General features: G+C 44.1%; 1 protein-coding gene across 1 annotated transcript in view; it reads right to left on the bottom strand.

Annotated features, from left to right (window-relative positions):
- The window catches only part of MAMDC2 (MAM domain containing 2), a 65,887-nt gene extending 45,751 nt beyond the window's left edge, over positions 1-20,136 (bottom strand). The window contains exons 1-2 of the mRNA XM_074932101.1: positions 20,049-20,136; positions 19,790-19,903 (exon numbers count right to left, since the gene is read on the bottom strand). Of these exons, the coding sequence (XP_074788202.1) occupies positions 19,790-19,903; positions 20,049-20,079 (145 nt within the window). The 5' untranslated portion in view covers positions 20,080-20,136. The remainder of the gene's footprint in view (positions 1-19,789; positions 19,904-20,048) is intronic.
- Between the last annotated feature and the right edge of the window lie 3,027 nt (positions 20,137-23,163).

Here is a 23,163-nt window from a genome sequence, read left to right as displayed (position 1 = left end):
CTGGGGAGGAAAACAGTTCTGCTTCCCAGCCATTCTCAGACCCATGAACCAAGCTGTTTCAGGAAAATATAGACTGATTCCAGCAGGGGAAGCATACAGTGAATTTAAAACTTTCCCCTTCTCTGTCTCTGTGCCACATGAAGACCAGTCAGGACAAAATTGAACCCACAGAGTCTTACTGAAAACAGATCTAACTAGGTAGCTTAACCTCTGCTCTGCTATTTAATGAGAGAACAAACCTGTACTTAATTCTTTGTATCTCCCTCCATAACTAACTCAGCAGAAGATGAGGGCTTAAATACTGCATCAGACACAAAGGAGAAAGAAAACTCTATCAGCTGAAGAGCTTGTTTAATCATGGCCTGAGGGACTGCCAATGGACAACCAGATAAAAGGCGCAAGCTAAATTATCTCTTACATTAAGCAAAAGCTATGGCTGCCTGCCAGACGATGAGAAATAACTATATGGCAAAGAGGCCTGCAGACAGGCAGGTCAGTGACAGGCAGAAGGCTGGCAACTACTGAAACCTGCTGCGCCTTTATGTAGATCTCCTGGCATTTAGCATTTGTTCTTTGGCATGGAGGAAACGTGTCACAAGAAGCAGTTGGCAAGCTTATCTGGGCAGGAAAGGAGTCCTCCAGTGCAGGATCTGAGGCAGAAATGTGCATTCCCTACTAATTTTTGTAGTTAAAACTGGTGAAGACTCCCCATCAGGCACTTACCTACAGAACACAGTGCACAGGCTTGCTATTGCCATTGTGACCTGCACACCGCATAAATGCAGTGTCTCCTGTCAGGCTCATTATCTTCTTTACTCATTTGTTGAACTTCCAGGACATCCAAAATCCCCAGTATCGAAATGTCCTTCTGGGCACATTTTCCCTCTGAAATTTATATCCTTTCTTTCCAGGGAAAAAGGGTACATAGGCATTTGATGGGACAATGAAATAGTTCAGTAAGTCTTTCTTATTGTTAATAAACTGTGGGACGCTTTTTAAAGATGCTTACCCTTCTTGTGGGTGTTCCTAGTTACATCAAAATAAATGTGAGACAAACCAAACTGCCCGCACTTTGACAGTGTCTGGTTAACATTATCATTTATTTCTTCTGCAGAAGGAATGACGAACTAGATTTCCATTGTAGCACCATGGCTTGAATTTTCAAATAAAATTACATCTCACCTTTTTGAATGCCCTTTCACAACAGCTCAGAGTTAGATGCTAGTCTTCAGCCTCAGGGTGGTCTTTTAACAAATATTAATTGAAAAGGAGAAGTATACTTTCTGTTCCAAGAGAGATGCAGTTTTTCCTTTAGTTTGCATATGGTCATATTGTGTGTTAGTACAAGTGTTGCCGTAGAACTACAACATATGGAAATCTAGGCAACAGATCATACTAACAGACATAGTCCTAATAATGACATAGGTAAATAAATAGAATGCAAATTTCACTGCAAGCAAACTGTACTCATCAGGCAGACCTGCTGTAGTATATTTCTGTGCTAGCTATGACAGAAATGTAGTAGCATAGCTGAATGTAAAAATGAGGTTCAATAAAATTCAGAGCCTGGCCAAGATGAATCAAATATTAACTATTACATTCAAAACTAGCAGCCATTTGTTAATCTCAGAAAATTCTCAGATACTGAGAACAATCTTTGGTACAGAAATGTATGGATTTGATGGATGGATGGCCACATCCAGAGAGTCACAGGCAACAAACAGCTCAGTGTCCAAATGGAAGCCAGTAATGAGTGGTGTACCTCAGGGATCCATACTGGTATCAGTACTGTTTAATATCTTCATCAAGGACATAGAGAGTGGATTGAGTGCACCCTCAGCAAGTCTGCAGATGACACCAATCTGAGTGGTGGTGTTGATTCACTTGAGGGAAGGGATGCCATGCAGAGGGACCCTGACAGGCTTGAGGAGTGGGCCTCATGAAGTTCAACAAGGCCAAGTGCAAGGTCCTGCACATGGCAACCTCCAGTATCAGTACCGACTGGGGGATGAACAGATTGAGAGTAGCCCTGTGGAGAAGGACTTGCTGTGAGAGACTGAAATGTCCTGTGACTGTCTCAAAGCTTGCTTGTGTCTGTGCAAACCTCCAGGAGAAGCTGCTGCGGTCTGTGAATTGGTCTGGGGGATGCTGCCCAGAGGAGAGGGAGTATATTGAAGGATGCACCTCCACACACTTCTTTGCGGTTGCATTGCCCTGACTCTTTACATAAGCATCAAAGGGGCAGAGGTGTGCTGAGCTGGCCCCATCCTGTAGCCGTTTGTGGCTCTGTTGTGTATTCCAGGCCCCATGCCTGCATTGCGAATGAACTAACAAGAGGCAAATGTTCCTGATGCAACAAAACCTGTTGGACAGAGAAAAAAAAAACTAAAGGCAAGTAGATATGCTGATCAGCTGGTACGATGAACTTAAAAAGGCATCAGAAAATCTTGCTCTTTGTGCATTTACCATTGAGGCCAGATCCGTGTGCACCCACCACCGAAGAACTGAAGACTGAGGACCAACGGGACGCCACTGGATCCATGGTGGTGACTATTCTTGCAGCCCTATCCCACATCCTTGCTTTATTTCTGCCTTTCCCTTCCATTCTGTCCTATCACTACCCCTCTTAACTTTTTTAATAATAAAAACCTATTTTGGGTGTACGGCATTTGACATCATTTGTGTCTTAATCTTGCTCTTGGGATCGTATCAAAACCTCCCCCAACATTGGATCTGGACACTTGCGGATACTGGTTGATGAAAAATTGGACATGAGCCTACAATGTGCACTTGCAGCTCTGAAAGCCATCTGTATCCTGGGCTGTATAAAAAGAGGCATGACCATCAGGTCAACGAGGTGATTCTTCCCTCTGCTCTCATGAGACCCCACCTAGAGTACTCTGTCCAGCTCTCGGGTCCCCATCACAAGAAAGACATGTGGGGGAGGAGGGCCATGAAAATCATCAGAGAGGGCTGGACTGTGAGGACAGACTGAGAGAGTTGGGGTACTTCAGCCTGGAGAAGAGACGGCTCTGGGGAGACCTTATTGCAGCTTTTCAATACATCAAGGGGGCTTACAAGAAAGACGGGGAGAGACTTTTTATCAGGGCCTCCAGTTACAAGACAAAGGGCCATGGTTTTAAACTGAAAGAGGGTAGATTTAATTTGGACATAAGGAAGAAATTTTTTATGACAAGGGTGGTTTCAAAGATTAAGGTTTTCTTCTCTTCTCACAGAGTAATTTAAATATTTTTAAACCCTGGACTTGTATTAAAACTTCTACTTGCTCTGGATTTCAGCTGGAGCTCTTCCTTTCTCTCCCTCTCTCTCGTGTATCAAACAGAGATACCTAAGCTGACAAGTGGGTACTACATGCAGTCTCGCAGTACGCAGCTATGTCATTTCTCTTAGGAATGGTGGACTAACTTGCACATTGACTAAAGGCATAGCAGTGAAATTCCCTTCTAGATGCATAACTAACAGAAAACACAAAATGGTCTATGAAAAAGAAACAGCACAAAACCTAAGCTACCCTGTAAAGGCTAACTAACAGAAAAAGACCTAGCTGACCCAGCACAGGAAAAGATTGTTGGAGCCCTCTGCTAGTAAGGGGTGATTGATCATGTAACTCTATTTTTGGCTTCAACACTCACCAGCTGTGAAGTACACTCCAAATTCATGAGTGCTTTTCATATAAAAACAAACAATGAGTACAGGTCTTCGCTTTTTACCTACATGTGGTGGTCCAAACTACACATACCACTCATCTTATTTCCATATATGACAACTTTACTGTGCCAAGTTCTCTCTTCTTTTTCAAACAAACTACAGTTACTGCCCTAATAACTCTCCAGTTTGACACTTAGTTTAAAATAAGCACTGGAAGTGGCTATATTTAGAGAACAATTTAGTATTAGTATAAATCCTCTCATGTTTCCACTTAAGTACACAAGAATGTTCTTGGCCAGGAAATAAATCCCTTTGCAAAAGGTCCTGTAAGAACTAAACTGCAAAGCGATGACTATAGATGAACTAGTAAAGATTCATGCGTTTTAACTGCTCCTGCTTACTAAACTTCAAATAACATTATACAAAGCAAGACCTTAGATTAGCATTGCCTCACTATATGTATGCATATTAAGAATGTTACAAGTCACCCTACTTGAAGTGCTATAAGTAACAGCTTCAAATGAATCATTCGTATAGCTACACACAAGTTTTCAAGGATATATAAGAAGATGTTAATAACTGGTTTGCTGACAGTAAGTACTGTGAAGCTGAATATGCAACTGCAGATGCAGATGCTAAGCAAACCAGTATATCGACACAAACTTGTAAACAGACTTTATTCCACAATGATTTTATCATTGTTTGTGGATTGGACGTTGCCATGCCTCCAAGGCTTATCTCCAAAGGAAAAAAATTAATTAAATCCGGTCTTCTTATATTAATAGTTGCTATATTGTGTACACTTTAAAAATCCAGGTGCCAGGATCCTGTATTTGTAGTTTTCATTTATGTACGCGTATGCAGTATTCAACGCAGCCTTTACTTCCCTTTATGAGAACTTAGGAATTTAAACAATCACAAATTAGTTTACACTTAGGAAAACCATAACCATTGATCTTCTGATTACTGGCAAGGCTCCAAATTTGTTCAGCGCTATGGGAGTATACTGCTGCTTGAGCTCAAAGCCTGAAAGGTCCTCGTCTTCTTGATGCCTGCATTAAGTAAATTTTCTACTGAACTTTAAAGGATGTCTCTATAATGGAAAATTACTCACTGTAGAGTAGAAGCAAGATATAAAACCGGTGGCATTATTCCATCTCTGCTACAGATTCTCACTGTTCTGCCATAATGATACAGGATGAAATTGGCTCTCACCTGACACTTGGGTACTCAGATACGATTTTCCTGGGATGAAAAAGGTCTCAGTAAGATTGTGAAGCATGGCGTGACACCAGCCCCTACTTAGAGCTTGTAAATTTTTGTGACTGCTTGCCCCAAGTGTGTACATGTTTAAGACAGGGAATACACTTTTCTGCACACTAGGCACCTGGCACATGGGGGAAGGACAGAAGAAGGGATTTGCTAAGAGCAGACACCAGTAATAAATACTGATAATGAACTGCAGGTCAGCTTGGAGATATATGACTTGGAAGAATTAAGGCCTCTATTTCCCAACCATATGCAAGGCAGACAGTGCAGACATCTACACCTGTTTCATCGCTTGCCTGAGCCTATTCTGATCTGCTGAGGGCCACTCACAGTCCATACCCATTCATCCATCTGCCTCCCTGCTGACTCCACTAAACAATGATGCCAATTACTGTCAGCTCTGTCGTATGGCATTAAATGAACTTAACTCCCTGGCTAAACAGCTGTGAGACGGTACTTTCAGTCAAGGAGGTTCATTTTCAGAATGATCTGTCAAGAGTGATTAGATGGAGCAGAACTATTTTGCTAAAGCTTCCTCAGGATAACAACCATGTGTAGAACAGCACACCCCAAAGACAAGAAGTCTTCAAATGGAAATTAATAAAAAAGGATGAAATGATGAAGAACAGACACTGTCTCAAAATGCATCAGACTGTGCTACACCTTCGCTTATCTGTTTCCCATGAAATCCTGCAGCAATGACCATTAGAAAACTTTAGCTACATCAAGCCCTGAAAATACCAGTAAAGAATAAGTTTTCCCTATCCTGTTAAGAACAATTAAGAGATCCTTCATTTAACAGGGGAGCTACAGCAAACTCTCATTTATTCTCTTGAATGAAGGTGCAGAGATGTCATATACTCATAAACTCAGACATACACAAATACATGTGGCCCTTTTGTTTCTTACCTTAAAAAATAACAGAAATTCTCATTATGTTCACTGTGGGTGGAGATCTCTCTGAAAGACCACTGTAACAGGGATTTTCTTAGTCTCCACTCAAAAACATGAAGATACTACAGAATCACAGAATGGCTGAAGTTGGAAGGGACATCTAGAGGTCATCTGGTCCAACCCCCCTGCTCCAGCAGAGCCACCTAGAGTCAGTTGTCCAGGACCATGTCCAGATGGCTTTTGAATATCTCCAAGGATGGAGACTCCACCATCTCCCAACCATCCTATAGTGAAAAAGTTTTTCCTGGAGTTCAGAGGGAATCTCCTATGTTTCAGTTTGTGCCCATTGTCTCTGGTCTTGTTACTGGGCACCACTGAAAATAGTCTGGCTCTGTCCTCTTTGTACCTTCCCTTCAGATACTTATTTTTTTAAGATCCCCCTCAAGCCTTCTTTTCTCCAGGCTGAGCAGCCCCAGCTCTTGCAGCCCTTCTTCATAGTAGAGATGCTCCAGTCTCTTCAACATCTTCATGATCGTTCATTGGGCTCTATCCAGTATGTCCATATCTCTCTTGTACTGGGGAGGCCAGAACTGGACACAGAACTCCAGATACAGTTTCACCAGTGCCACACAGAGGGGAAGGATCACCTTTCTTGACCTGATGGCAACACACCTCCTAATGCAGCCCAGGACATCATTAGCTTCCCCTTCAAGGGCACATTGCTGGCCCATGTTCAACCTGGTATTCAACACGGACCCCAGGTACTTTTCTGCCAAGCTGCTTTCTAAGTAGACAGCCGCCAGCATAAATTCTGGCACAGTGTTGTTCCTCCCCGTGCAGGATTTTGCACTTCTTGTTGTTGAACTTCATGAAGTTCCTGTCAGCCCATTTCTCCAGCCTGCTGAAGTACCTCTGGAGGCCTGCCCCTACCCTCAGTTTTGTACCATCATCAGACTTGCTGAGAGTATACCCTACCCCATCATCCAGATCATTAATAAGGATGTTGAACAAGACAGGACCCCAGTATTGACCCCTAGGGTACACCACTAGTGACTGGCCTCCAACTAGACTTCGTTCCAGTGATCACCACCCTTTGGGCTGGGCCCAACCATTCAGCTCGTTTTCAATCCTCACCTTCACCTCTGCTCATTCAGCCCATGCTTCTCTATGAGGACCTTACAGGCATAGAAAATCAAACAAAAATCAAACCCAAACAGAACTTCGAGGTATGTGAAATGTAAACAGGTGCTAAAATTATTGAAAAAGTTTCAAATTGAAACTGAAAGTCCTCTTTCCCTGTTTTTCAGCTTCTCATTGCTTATAATGCTATAGCCTCAGCAGCTGTTTCCAGTTAGTTCTCCAGCAAGAGAAGCCTAGACTTCATACTTCTAAACTGATCCCAGCAAAGATGCCTTTGTACACCAAAGAAGCAAAAGAGATTAATTTTTTCCCCTTTGAAAACAGTTTTTAAATATGTTTTTCGGCATTTCTACTGTCCACCTGAAGCACACATGCAGTGAGAGAGCAGCCATGCCATAGGACAGCTCTCTTTCTGTATCACCCACACCTTGGCTGCAACTCATGTTGCCTTCCCCATCAGCAACATGAGTTGCCTTGCCTTCCCAGAGCAACTGCACCTCAAAGAATACAGTCTTCCAAATATCAACAGTAATAAAACCAATAATAATAATAATAATAATAATAATGTTACTTCAGAAATATTTTTAAATACAGAACACATTGCTTAAGCTGATTAGTTCTAAACTCCTTTATGAGAGGGGACATGCCCCCTTCTTTAAAGAAAAATAAAAATAGATTTTCCTGTTGTCTTTTTCCTATTTTATTTTACTCTGTTCAGATTTTCTCGATGAAGTCCTTAACACCCAACACTGTATTATGTATTTGCTTCCCAGTATGTGTATGAACTTAAGCAAACCAAGAGATTTCTGAAGACAGAAAACATATCAGGGGCAACTCAAAAAATCCAGATGCTCTCCAAAATTTTCTGGCTAAGATGCTGTTATACCCAGCTATTGCAATAAAGTTGTGCCATCCAAGACCTGCCAACATCCACAACAAGAAATAGTTAGAAAAAAGTCAGAGTGTTATCTGTAATTCTCCAAGAAAGTCAGAGTTACTGATTTCCAAACAATATGACCCACAGACCAAATTATAATCACTCTGCAAACAATATACGGAAGAAAAATTAAGGCAGAATTTATGGGTTTTAACTCCGAAAGGCGCAGGTGCATTCTCCCGAGGGCAAGACTACTGATTCCTGAGTGATTTAGTGGTATGACCTAACAGCCACACAGAAACAGAAAAGTATCTACAGCCCACTCATCCTTTCCACACTATTTCTCATATATATCTTCTCCCTACCCCATTATAGCTCCTGGACTTATGCCTCCCTTCCACTCTGCTATTCTCAACCTATGTCCAGAAGAACTGATGCCTCTTCTGTAACATAGTGGAAAATAGTTGGAGCACTGTTGCCACAACATAAAAACTCCCAGAGGACTTTAACTCAGAAGTGACTTTGCCTTACAGATACCTATATGTATATGTGGCTAGCCTGGATTCTCATAGCCAGGCACCAACCTCATCATCTAACCGTGGAGTGAAAAGACAGCCATTAAGATCATGTTTGCACCCTTTCTGCGCTTCACAGTTCTCTGCTCCAGACAGAGTACTCATCCTACCTGCTGACACCAGCGTTCTTCAAGGGCTTCTCAAATCATGTTCATGATAGTTACTGAAAAGCAAAAAACTATGTTCCAGGCTAGAAGAAACACGGTTCAGCAAATGTGAAACAGGCCTATGAAAGGAGACACATTTTCACTACAAGATCTACAAATGAATCATGGAGTGACACTGAACAATCTAGTTTACTCGTTTATATGTCAGCTGATTTCTACTGCAAGTAGAAAGTGCTTTGTGGAGCACTTAGAGCTTTATTGAAGAAAAGTGTTAACATAGTTAATCTAAACTTTGTTCTTAGATTAACATGATCTTTAATCTTATTATTAGAAAACAGGGAAATCTTCTGCTTATTCACAGAGCAGGTAGGATTGTTTGGCTTCCTTACCCTCCAGGAGTGACTTTTTGCCACAAATGAATCTGCTCCAAAGTGGAATGTAATAGCATTTCCCTAGACACCACTGTCACACAGAAGCCTGCTTCAACCGTTGTTCAACCATGAGTGCTAGACAAGGCAACAGTCTTACAGTATTGACTGATTCAAACCTCAGGAAGTTCAACAAAGCCAAGTGCATGGTCCTGCTCATGGGTTGGGGCAATCCCAAGCACAAATATAGGCTGGGCAAACAGGGGATTGAGAGCAGACCCGCAGAGAAGGATCTGAAGTAGCAGTGGAAGGAAAACTGACTATGAGCCAGCAATGTGCTCTAGCAGTCCAGAAAGCCAACTGTATCCTGGGCTGCATCAAGAGAAGTGTGGCCAGCAGGTCGAGGGAGGGGATTCTCCTCCTCTCCTCTGCTCTCATGAGACCCCACCCAGAGTACTGCATCCAGATCCAGGGCCCCCAGTATAAGATGGAGATAGATCTGTTGGAGAGGGTCCAGAAGAGGGCCACAAAGATAATCGGGGGTGGAGCACTTTCCCTGTGAGGACAGGCTGAGAGAGTTGGGGTTGTTCAGCCTAGAGAAGCAAAGGCTCTGAAGAGACCTTACAGCAGCCTTCCAGTACTTAAAGGGGGCCTAAGGAAAGATGGGGAGGGACTCTTTATCAGGTAGTGTAGTGATAGTATAAGGAGCAATGGTTTTAAACTGAAAGAGGGTATCTATATCAGATACAAGCAACAAATTCTGTCCTGGAACACTGGAACAGGTTGCCAGAGAAGCTGTGGCTGCTCCGTCACTGGAACTGTTCAAGGCCAGGCTGGATGGGGCTTTGAGCAACCTGGTCTAGTGGAAGGTGTCCCTGCCCATGGCAGGGGGGGTGGAACTAGATGATCTTTAAGGTCACTTCCAACTCAAACCATTCTATGATTCTATGATGTAACACACACACACACACACACACACACAAAAATCTGAATTACTTCCTTTGATAACTTTGCATCTCACCATGGTTTTGTATACAATAGCTAGAATCTGCTGTTCCATTTCTGTAGCTCTTCTCGCATTTTTAATATGAAATACACTTTGTGGCCCAGCAAATTTAAACAAATCATAAAGTCACAACAGAGGCTCTTTAAGTATTTTAATGGTTCACTAATTGAAAACTGTGAAGAATGTTTCCTAAAAGACTTTGGCTGGCATTTCAAATGGAAATCTAATTACCATGATTCATGGTTATTTTCATACTAGGACTTGCAAGGTTTTCAGAACAGAGCAAAGTGTTAGTACCATGTAGCTTGTACTTTATCAGAGAATACATCTATTTAAAGCAATGTTCAAAGTACACCAAAAAAATTACTCGGATTATTAGAGTTGTCTAATATACTGATCTTGAGCCACATTTGCCAGAAGAAGAATTTGTTGGAGAAACAGTCATATAGTGTAGAACAAACACTGTTAATTAAAGAGCGTTTTTTAAGTGGTGGGTACTGTATTGTTATGTAAAATGTTCTTGATTGTCTGTGTTGGGTTGGTGTGTGTGTGTCAGGGGCTTTGATAGCAGAGGAGGGGGCTACAGTGGTGGCTCCTGTGAGAACCTTCTGGAAGCTCCCCCAGCTCCAAGTCAGACCCACCTCTGCACCAAGGACAAGCCAATTAACAACGGTGGCTGCACCTCTGTGATAAGAAGGGGAACCTGGGAGGAGGAGTTGGAGCTGTGAGAAGGAGTTGTGAGGGAGACACCTATGCAAACACCCAGGTCAGCTGAAGAAAGGAGGAGGAGGCGGGGGGAAGTATGCTGGAGCAGAGACCCCTGCAGCCCACAGTGAGACAGTAGGGCCACCCCCCCACCCCCATCCCCCACTCCCGCCCCTGGAGGTCCACAATGGAGCAGATGCCCACCTGCAGCCTGTGGAGGACTCCATGCCAGATCAGGCGGTTGCACCCAAAGAAGGCCAGGACTCTACAGGAAGCCTGTGCTGGAGCAGTCCGTCACTGGAAGGACTGCAACACACAGGAGGGATCCATGCTGGAGCAGTTCATGAAGAGCTGCAGTCCATGAAATGGTCGTGTTGGAGAAAGTTCATGGAGGAATGTGTCCCATGAGAGGGACTCCATGCTGTAGCAATAGAAGAGTGTGAGGAGTCCTCCCCCTGAGGAGGAAGCAGCGGCAGAGACAAGGGGTGATGGACTGACTGCAACCCCCACCCTCTGCTCCCGTGCACCACTGGACAGGAGGGGTGGAGGTAAAGAAATCAGGAACAAAGCTGAGCCAAGGAAGAAGGGAGGTGTGAGGAAATGTATTTTTACGATACGTTATACTTCTCACTGTCCTACTCTGACTGTTAGATTAAGTGGTGGTGTCTAAATTAAATTTGATGTTCTTTTTTCTTCCTCTAAGGAGTCTGCATTTTGGCCATGACCATAATGGGTGAGTCATCCCTCACTATCCTCATCTCAATTTCCAAGGCTTTTGTTGTCTTTTCTCCTTCCCATTCCTGAGGGGGAAGGATTGACTGAGCAGCTGGGTGGTGCTCAGTTGGCTTCTGGGCTCAGCCATGACGGTATTATATGAAGAAGGACTATAATAATCAGACTTGAATCTCTGGCTGCCTAGAACCACAGGGAAGAATGATCAAAGATGCTTACTCTTTTAAATGGGAGTAATAAAATACATTTAAATGATATAGAGCTTTCTAAGCAACCAAAGCACCGTATGAAGTTACATGGATGACTATGTTGGACTTTTGTAGCATTAGTGCTACAAAGAAACATTAAGACACTAAAACCTGAAAAATTAAAGGAAAACATATCCTTTTTTTCAAGGCATATTTTCTTCAGATATAACAGTAGAAGGTTTGACCCTGTTTGATGTTGAATCACTCAACTAATTATAGTGTTGCCTGTACTGCTCTTGCACACAGTGGCTGGGGATGAAAAATCTCTGAAGGTAATATAATGGGGAGGACTAAAAAAACAAAAAGGGAAATCAAGACAACTATTGGTAACTGCTTTTGGCTGATTTTTTCAATAAGGTTTCAAAAATTTCCACTTGATAGCATTCTACATAATAAGACTACTAGGGTATTTTCAGGCAGATCCTACAACTTTGACCAGTCTGTACCATATGCAAGGTGAACAAGCCTCTTTTACTAGTAGAAATGTTTGAAACATCTGTGGTCACCCTTCAGCACAAGTCAAGCTTATTTTTCCTCACTGCAGACCCTGGCCCACATTAGATCTTGACCAAAATTTATACTGAAAATTGGCAGTGCTGAAAACACCTTCCCTTCCCTCCAAAAAAATGAACTAGCAAATAACTGGCTCTCCTCTTCATCTTCAAGATGATTACATATGTAGTGTAATAAGCACAATGACCCCGAAGTACTGCCTGTCAGCAGTCTGACTGATATAAAAACTCATGCCATGCCTGCACCCTGAAATTCTTAAATAGGAATTTTAGTCCAATTTATTTAAGTCTTTCATTTTTCCAGAAAACTGAAAATATTTCTAGCTATTTTCAGCAAGTGGTTTGCATGTTTGTACATGTATTTTAGCAATCTTCAACAATATTTGCAAGGTCAGTATCCATCCCATTTATAACAGAATCTGAAAACATAACTTAATGTTAATGGAGATTATATTAACGGAGAAGTACAAAACTAGACTGATTTCCTAATCCTGGGCCCTATCCATCTCCAGCAGAGCTAGCCACAGCAGCTGTGATTTTAGGCAGGAAGCCTTACCTCACCCTCCAGGATCCAACTGAGACATGCCCAGATCCCTGCAGCCTTTCAAGGAAACTCTGTGTATAGTCACCTTGCGTACATGTGCAAGCTGCAGTGGTGTGACCCCAGTCTCTCTGAGTTGCCTATGCAGCCAACATGCACAATTACATTATAAATTAAATCTAGCCCAGGTCCAAATGAGCTGAAGGCACATACTGAGTGGCTGCTACACAGATGCACAGTTAGTTTTTCATGTAAACATACAGCATCAGTAAACATGAAGCTGCAATTTCATTTTTAGTAAGTGTGGTTTACAGTGCTGTATCAGTTCTAAAGAATCATACAAGTTGCTTCACCCTGCTAATGAGTAACAAACCTTGTTACCTGGAAGGAATCAGTTTTTCCTCTGGGGTTACATGAAAGCTATTTGTTTGACTGAGGTGATTTGGCCTCCATTACCATTCCCAAATGCTCTTCTGCCCTCCTAGAATTTTTAAATTTTTTTGTCCAAATTCTAATGGTAAATGATCTATCTTTGCACGCAAAACAAAGTCAGCCTATTGTTGGGGGTTGCAGGTATATTCAATAAACATGAATTTTAAAACATCTATCCTCCCTTTCTTGTGGCCATCCTCCATGGCTCAGTGTAAAACGCACTAAAATAGCTTGTTGACTCTCTGAGCACTGAATCACTAACAGTTGTATGTGAACACTTCTGAGAACATTACTGTCCTGTGGAGGAGAGGAATGCTTTGAAACTCATCTCTCACACAATGACTCACAGATAACAATTCAGGATTCATTTGTTCTCCTGCTGCAAATGGAAAGCCACTTATTAAAAGTGTCACACACAGGCAGCTGCTGCTGAAACCCTCCATGAACATAATGTGCTCTTGGCCATCTTTTTTTTGCACAAAACCTGCCTCTGAAGATGAGCGTATGCTAATAACTGTAATTTGAGCATAGTTCAATATTGCCCAGAAGTCTAGGACAGAAGTTATACCTGGGCGAGCAAACTGTTAGATTTCCTGCTGGTATCATCAAGACAAGTGGGAGGCTGGACCAAGCCTGAATGCTACTCACACATGGTAGTATTAAGCTGTCAGTGACAGAATGAACAAGAAAATAGCAAAAAGAAATTAGTTGCTAACACAAGAGTAGTGGCTGAGTAGCCAAAGTGGAGTGTACAGGAGAAATGACACCAGAGGTGAAGGTGAACTCAGAAGAATATCAGAGTCTAAGTGTACCAGAAATATGTGAGTCAGCCTTTTTTCTCCTTCCCTGGGAGTGACTGGGAAGGACAGTTGTTACTCCAAATGCAATTATTTTGGCGAGGAAGACAAACATTTTAATTACCAGGTCAAGGGAAAACAGACCATGTGTCAGTTCTAATGGCTCCTTCACTCCATCAAATGGCATTTGGTGCAGAGATGGCTACAAAACTGCGAGACACAAGCCAATAAACTCCCATGGCAAGGTGGATTTATCAGCTGGAAGACCCTGCCAGTCAGTGAGCATTATGGTACGCCAGCCTGGTTCTGCTGCAGCTAGCTACATGCTGATGCAAGTCTCCCTGAATTACACTCTACTTTGCTCCCAAGTAAAGAGTTATCATGAGCATGTGAGACCACTTATCTCACCTTAGATTTGTACAAAGGTAGCAATATTACACCTTTTTTACGTGTTCAAATTGCTTACTTGCCTATGTACAGGAAAGTACTGAAGATGGATGGAAAGAAAACTGAAGACTACAGACATGCCAATCTATCTGCCTGTAGGTTTGTAACTGAGCATGACGCAGCACATGAGACACGAACTGCGCTTGCCGTGCAACAAAATCTAGGGTCACCAGTGATTACTTATTTCATTATTCTACATATTACAACCAAATGATGTGGCATTCAAGATGAGAGAGGTCAAAAGAGGTCAGTTTTAAGTCATATGGCACAGCTGTAAATACAAGCTATTTAAATGGTATGCAGGCCATGTTTAGATTTGAGATTCTTTATGCTGCTGCTTTCCTGTCTGACTTCTCTGATGGCCTGGGATGGCTGTCCTGCCTCTGGAAAGTATTTTCCATCTTAAACCCATTTTAAAGTGTAGGTATATGATCCATATGTCATAAAAGACAAACTACAGTTTCCTGATGCTGCTGTTAGTGACGTTGCTTGCTCACCTGCTTACCATAAACTGTTACCTGATGGGTGCCCATTTTGAGCGTATCACAGAAAGAGTCTTGGATGCAGCAAAAAGTAGGCATGTTTTAAGAAGAAAATCAGGCTATTTTAACATATATTGTAATTTATTACATCACTTTTCTGAATGAAATCTATTCCTTTTTAAGGATGAGTCTCTTTTGGAATACTGCAGATAGCAAAATCATTATTAAAAAGCTCTAAAGTGCCTGCTGTTAAAATATATCCTCGAGGACATGACATTTGAAGTAAAAGGCACTTCCAGAATTTTAGGAGGAAAGCAACACACACAAAAATATGCATTTAAAGCTGCCAACAATCACATGAGAGCCAGATGTATATGGTTATATCAACTAGCAGGTATAGCAGTTCAGTGCCACATAGCTCATTACAGAAGATCAGCATGGCAAGTTGCTTGACAGCACTCCACAGAAGACCAAAGGTGATAAGGAGACAACTGCACAAAACTTGTTGTCACTACTACTAAAGTAGCTCCAAGTCCAGTCCAATCGGCAGTGCATGGGCACATTTAACAATGATCCCTTGCTTTCTGGAGCACATTGCTAATATAAACAACCTCTCTTCCCTTTAGCTTGCAGTAGTAATAGACAAATTTCTTATCTAAACCTTAAATCCAGGCAAGCGGATGCAGAACAGCAGACTCCATTATAAGTGCAGATTTGAGCTGACAGCCCAAATGCACATTATTTGTTGCTCTATTAAAGTGTTCTCTGTGAAAACGAAGTGAGACTGAGAACAAAATATACCCATAGACACAAGCTGTGACACAAAATGCTGTACAGATATTCTTGGCAAAAACAGAGACATTGTCCAGAGTCACAAAAAATACGTGCCAGAGTTATTGTGTCTAATGAAGTTTATCTATAATAATGCTACGAGCACAATGTTCTTACAGTTGCATTATGTGGTTATTGTGTTATGTGGCTCTGTGCTGGACAGGGCTGGGAGGAAAGCAAAAAATGCCAAAATTCAACCCTGCAGAATGGCTGCAACTGACATAAGGCTGTGTTTGCTACTGCCATTTCGAGTGGGTCTACATGGCTTTATTTATTACTCTACTCAGGATTACTGCCTATTACATACAGCACCTCCCTTCGTTTTAAAGTCTGTTTTACACTTGCAAAGTAAGCACACCTACAAAGAGGACCTGTGTGTCCTCTGAAATAAATGCACAGTTTGGTTAAACAAAATCTCAAGATTATTTGATGAAATCCTATCATACAACTTTGACAGTATGTACTAGAATTAATGAGGTCTTTTCCTTGCAACACACAGACTGCTGACACACAAGTAAATTCCTGTGGAAACTCCTCGCTATGAACCTGCAAAGCTTTATGCCCCAACATAACTGGACATGAACTCATGCTAAACATACCTGTGAGTGCTAGTTGTAAACAACATGGTATTTGAGCTCCTCAACTATCTCTAAATACCACAGTAGCGATGAATATAGATCTGTTTTCTAAATTTCTCATCTATTAGTTGGGTCCAAGGACTTCGATCTTTGTTTTATATATTCTATACCTGGATTTTAAAAAATAAATTATACATAATACATATAATAATATATAATCTATGTATATGCATATGGAATATATCTGTATATAAATTATATATCTCTTATAATAAACTATAATATATATTTAAATAATTTATTTTAAATAAATTCTTTAAAACAAATAGAGGCATCATGAATGCAAAAATATCTATGCGAGCATACCTAACCTCTGAAGTTAAAATGGACCACTGACACCTTGTTTTATGTGCACTAGCAAATCACTTATTGCTTGCAGATATTATCACTAGTCATTGATCACACACAAAATCATCTGTTGCTCATGAGATTTCAGAACTGGGATTACATAATGGTGCCCTTCTACTGAGCAATAACCTCACTGTGTTCCTTGTGTAGCTGGTATCCTACAAACACTCACTTCATGAAGCACATCACATTTGCACAGGATTTCCCAGCTTACACTGAAAACAGAAGTGACACATTAGGAAATACGCTGCTTCCAGCACCATGCTACATGTACCCAGCCTGGGTCATAACCTCAGCTGGGTGTCCTTCCCAGCTATAGGTAAGCTCACAAGAAATTTATACCCTCGGCTGTTTCTATATTTTACATTTCCCTTGCATGGTGACTGGTAAAAATCATTATAATTCTAATATGCATACATCGTGTTAGCAGATGGCTGACTCAAAAAGCTGACAGTTAAATAAGAGCACCTTGATATTTATTCCTGAAGGTCCTATTCCTGAATTCAGAACCATTTGAGAGAGCTTCAGGCTTACAGAGGGTTTCAGTGAAGCAGGTCCCATGGTATCCTAAAAACACCACATTTCATTAGGGCCTGATTTGCCAGTCTTGAATAAAGCGGTAAAGAGTGAAACAGCTGTCCATTGACTATTTTGTTTTGATTTTCCTTTTACACTTTACTAAAATAGTCCCTAAAATACCTCAAAGGCAATTATAGGTATCAAAACTTCAGCTACAAAAAAAAAAAAAATCACTTGACTAAAATAGGCCCTAAAATAGCTAAAAAGTATCAAAACTTTAGAAAAAAAAAAATCTAAAATTAAATACAAAAAAAATCTCTTATCCTATCACTACCAAAAAGCTCAAGAGAAGCCAGAGACATTTAAAAAGCAGTTGAACCTTAGAAACGTACTGGTTTAAGTGGGAATGCATAACTGTAAACCAAAACGAACTTTAGCCTCACACTTCCTTTCTGTTCCTGGCCCTTCAGAAGATACTGGCTTTCTTGGCAATTGGGCAAAAAACTTTCAAGTATGGAGTGGAAATTTCTGGGCAGGATTTAGTTATATTTACCTCAACTTGACAGTTTGGCACAAGACCACACTATTGAGAGATTTATAAGATGCAAAAACTTGCACTGCAAGTCAGATAATCCCTACAAGAGATTTGCTGTAACTCGTATTGAAAATAATATTTTAAAATAATAAAGCAATTTTGAAGCAATGCAAGGAAAAGTGGAACAATTCAAAACTAAACTGCCACTCCCACCTTTACCTTCCTGTTGTCCTGATAAATTACCACATGCACATAACACCAACTTGGAAATACCAGGGCCCAGGGCTACCATAAGTAACATGGTTTTACTAGACTAAAAGAGCATATAAGGAAGACTGGTTTTGCACACCTGTTGAACAGACTTGCACATACTATTTTCAACTAGAGTTAGTTATGATTCTATGAATGTATTTCTGAAGAGGCTAATACCTTGTGCCAAATTTTTGCACAGAATGACTTACTATGATTAAATTACAGACTGCAGAAAAAAAGTTTATAATGGAAATGCTGACACAACTATGTCTATTAAGAGAGCTGGTATACCACACATCCTCCCAGAGTCTAACAGTTCAGTTATACATCTGAAAAACAAGGTCTACAATGACAGAAGCTGTGTAGCCACTGGTATGCTTATGATCACATAGAAAAATCAAACTACAACAACCATAATAGTGTTCTGTGGGCCAAAAAACGTAGGCAGCTGCTGATGCAAATCTCTGATCAAATTTCCCTGTTTCCTGAAGCACCATAGCTTGGATGTGCACAACATGATGTACATCCACTTCTGCAGGTATTACTCCCAGCACCACACAGGCCCTTGGAGCTGAATCAATACAATTACCATGTGGCTCCCCATTAACCACAAGGAGGAAGTGCTGCTTCCGAGACAGGTGGCTTAAGAAGGCATGATGTTAAGATGCATAGCTGGGAAAGCAGGGATTGTTACTAAATTTCCACCAAAATCTTAAAGAATACAGGAGAAGCTATGTATATTTAAATAAAAAAGGAAGAAGAGAAAAATTTTGATCATGACATCCTCACAGCCCTTTCTAAGTTAGCACTCTTAATACATTCTCAAAACCTAATGATTAATCTAAAAATTAACAATTAAGGTGATTTTCTTTGCATATGTAAGAATGGGGTACAAATCAGGGAAAAAAAAAAGTTTCACTACCAACTGAATAACAAGTGGAATGACAAAACTGGACCAGCCAGTTTTGAAGGGATGAGGGGTAATGAGGGGTGTCTCTCTCTTTGTATCTGTACTCACCTCTTCATTATTCTTGGCACTTGTTTTAGAGCTTAAAAACTTGGAAAACACATAATCCTTTACTGCACAAACACAACTTTCAGTTTATGAATGACGTGGCCATAACATAACCAAAACTAAATTATTACCCAGCTATAACCGTATTATACTTATTTTTGTTTAGTGTTTGGTTTGTATTGATTTGTCAAGAATGGGAGCCTACATTAAAAACTTAGCCAGCAAGAGTTACAGTTGCATGGGAACTGCACTTGTTCTCTCTTTCAACCGCAGACGGTCTTAGTAAAGTTTCATTCAACTTACTAAAGACTAATGCTTATGTTTTTCCTGTTGAACTGTAGGTACCATAAAATGGAGAACAGTCTTAACTGAATATGTTGTAAAGGTACTCTCCACAAAGATTGCCTTCTGCCCTGAAAATGCACCCACACCTAGAGCAGAACCCAAACTATATTTAAAAAAAACAATCACGCAGTTTGATAGGAAATTTACAGGTGCGTTTTCTTCTAGGAAACGGTAAGTTACCTACGGCAGATGTGGTGACGGCCACCTTTTCACAACAGAAAGTTGAAGAAAGAGGAAGGAGATTTCTTCCTGTGAGGATAGTGAGGCATCCTGCACAAACCGCGGGGACCCGTGCCCGGGGGCAGAAAGGACGCCTCTCGCAGCGCCCGCGGCTCAGCTGCCGCGGCGCTGACACGCAGGGACGGGAACCGCACACGGGAGGGCTCCGACGGCGGCTGTGCCCCCGGGGAAGCCGAGCAGCGCGGCGCCCCGCGGCCCCGCCGAGCCGGGGGTGCAGCAGCGCCGGGGGGAGCTGCATACGCCCGGGGGGCAGCTGCGCCCTTACCTTCCCCGTGCAGCGTCCAGGGCAGATGCGCGTAGTCCCACTCGTAGCCGCAGGCGCTGTCCTCAAAGGCGCACGACCCGGGGGAGAGCAGGGCGGCCCCGGCGAGCCGCAGAGCTGCAAGGACAAAGCGAGCCCCGGTCACGGCCCGGCCGCCCCGGGGGCCCGCGGGCTGGGGACCGCCGCCGGCCCCGGCGCGGCGCCCACACCGCGCCCCGGGCGGGCGGGGGGCGTCGCGGCGCGTTCCCCCGCCGCCGCTTACCGTGCGCGGCGAGGAGGCAGAGCCGCAGCATCTTCCGCGCCGGGGGAGCCGCGGCCGGTGGCGGCGGGGCGGGCGGGCGCGGCGGCCGGGAGCGCGGGAGCGCGGCCGCGCCGACCCGGGGCTCCGGCGGCGGCGGCGGGGCTGAGCGGGGCCCCTCGGCACCCCGGCGGGGCGCAGAGAGGCGAGCCGCGGCCGCGGGAGGGCAGGGGAAGGGAGGGGCGGGGAGGGCCGACGGGCACCCCGGGTGGGCGGCCCGTCCCACCGCCGGCTCGGAGCCGGGGCGGCAGCGGCGGCTGGGGCCGGCGTGTCCTGGACGATGGGGGTGCTGGCGCCTCTCGGGGCCACACGCTGAGGTGCGTCACCCCCCGCGCAGTAAAATGGGCTTTCCTGTGGTTAAGTGGGTTTTCCTGTCAGCTGTGTCTTTCTCCTGTCACTGGGTAACACAGAAGAGCTTGCCGCCACCTGATGTGGTCCCCCAACAGGTCGTTGTACACATTTAGTAAGATGCCCACTCACACCCATCTGCAGAGGACAAAGCGGCTTCCACCCCACCAGGGCTCCTGTGCCACCACATACTGCCTTGCTGTCCCGCTGCACCACAAAACCTGCCATACTGGGGGGGCAATGGCAGAGTACCCTCACTTTTTTCTCTAAAGAAAGGCGCAGGAGCTTCTGGGGTGCTCCAAGAGCTGTAGTTCATAGAACTACAGAATAACTCAGTTAGGAAGGGAGCATAGGAAACCTCTGCTCCAAGCTCTGCCCAAAGCACAACCAGCTCAGAGCTCACAAAATCACAAAATCATCTAGGTTGGAAAAGACCTTGAAGATCATTCAGTCCAACCATTAACCTCACATTAACAGTTCCCAACTACACCATATCCCTCAGCGCTATGTCAAACTGACCCTTAAACACCTCCAGGGAGGGGGACTACATCACTGCCCTGGGCAGCCCGTTCCAACACCTAACAACCCATTCTGGAAAGAAATACTTCCTGACATCCAGTCTAAACCTTCCCTGGTGCAACTTGAGGCCATTCCTTCTTGTCCCATTGCTTGTTACTTTGGTTCAAGAGACTCATCCCCAGCTCTCTGCACCCTCCTTTCAGGGAGCTGTAGAGGGCGATGAGGTCTCCCCTCAGCCTCCTCTTCTCCAGACTAAACACCCCCAGTTCCCTCAGCCGCTCCCCGTACGACCTGTGCTCCAGACCCTGCACCAGCTCCGTTGCCCTTCTCTGGACACGCTCGAGTCATTCAATGTCCTTTTTGTAGTGAGGGGCCCAAAACTGAACACAGGAATCGAGGGGCGGCCTCACCAGTGCCGAGTACAGGGGTCAGATCCCTTCCCTGTCCCTGCTGGCCACGATATTGCTGACACAAGCCAGGATGCCATTGGCCTTCTTGGCCACCTGGGCACACTGCTGGCTCCTGTTCAGCCAGCTGTCAATCAGCACCCCCAGGTCCCTCTCTGACTGGCAGCTCTCCAGCCACTCCTCCCCAAGCCTGTAGCGCTGCTGGGGGTTGTTGTGGCCCAAGGGCAGCCCCCGGCATTTGGCCTTATGGAAACTCCTCCAGTTGGCCTCAGCCCATGGCTCCAGCCTGTCCAGGTCTCTCTGCAGAGCCTCCCTACCCTCGAGCACATCAACACTCCCACCCAGCTTGGGGTCACCTGCAAACTCACTGAGGGTGCACTCAATCCCCTCATCTAGATCATCAGTAAAGGTGTTAAACAGGAGTGGCCCCAACACCGAGCCCTGGGGGACACCACTCGTGACCGGCCACCAACTGGATTTAACTCCGTCCACCACAACTCTCTGGGCCCGGCCATCCAGACAGTTTTTTACCCAGCAAAGTGTGTGCCCATCCAAGCCACAAGCAGCCAGTTTTGCCAGGAGAATGCTGTGGGAAACGGTGTCAAAGGCCTTGCTAAAGTCAAGGTAGACAACATCCACAGCCTTTCCCTCATCCAATTAGCAGGTCGTCCTGTCGTAGAAGGAGATGAGGTTTGTCAGGCAGGACCTGCCTTTCATAACCCCATGCTGACTGGGCCTGAGCATCTGGTTGTCCTGCACGTGTTGTGTGATGTTACTCAGGATGAGCTGCTCCGTCAGCTTCCCAGGCACCAAAGTCAAGCTGACAGGCCTGTAATTTCCGGGCTCATCCTTCCGACCCTTATTGTGTATGGGCATCACACTGGCCAATTTCCAATCTGTCGGGACCTCCCCGGTCAGCCAGGACTGCTGGTAAATGATGGAAAGCGGCTTGGCGAGCACCCCAGCCAGCTCCTTCAGCACCCTCGGGTGTATCCCATCCGGTCCCATAGACTGGTGTGTGTCTGTGTGATGCAGCAGGTCACTGACTGTCTCCTCCTGGATTGGGGGGGGTCGTTCTCCCAGTCTCTGTCTTCTGGCTGAGGAGGCTGGATTCCCTCAGTACAACTAGTCTTGTTGTTAAAGACTGAGGCAAAGAAGGCATTAAGCACCTCAGCCTTTTCCTCATCACTCTTTGCCATGATTCCCCCTGTGTCTAGCAGGTGATGGAGGCTCTCCCTGGTCTTTCTTTTGCTGTTACTTATAGAAACATTTCTTGTTTTCCTTGATTGCTGAAGCCAGATTAATTTCTAGCTGAGCTTTAGACCTCCTGATTTCTGCCCTGCATAGCCTCACAGCATCTTTGTAATCATTGTGAACCACTAGCCCCTTCTTCCAAAGGCCATAAAACTCTCCTTTTCTCCCTGTTCAGCCAGCATGGTCTTCTCTGGCACTGGCTTCTCTTACAGCACCTGGGGACCGCCCACTCCTGCGACAATAAGACTTCCTTCTTAAAGAGTGTACAGCCTTCCTGGACACCTATATGCTTTAGGGTTGTCTCCTAAGGGATCCTCAATCAGGCTTCTGAGGGGCTGATCCAGTTGAGACTTGATAACCTCCAAGACTGGAGATGGCACAACCAATCTGAGCCCTGGTGCTGCTGCTGGGCTGTCTTTGTGGAGAAAATGTTTCTTCCATATGAACAGTCCAAACTTCCCCTGTTTAAGCTTCTGCTGCTGCCTCTCACCCTCCTACCATGCACTGCTGTAAAGAGTCCAACTGCATCTTCTCCATGCCCCCTATCAGTG

The sequence above is a fragment of the Athene noctua genome, chromosome Z, assembly GCF_965140245.1.
Source record: "Athene noctua chromosome Z, bAthNoc1.hap1.1, whole genome shotgun sequence".
Taxonomy (NCBI): Eukaryota; Metazoa; Chordata; class Aves; order Strigiformes; family Strigidae; genus Athene; species Athene noctua.
The sequence above is the reverse complement of the archived record's forward strand: the minus strand, read 5'-3'. Positions and strand labels throughout refer to the sequence as shown.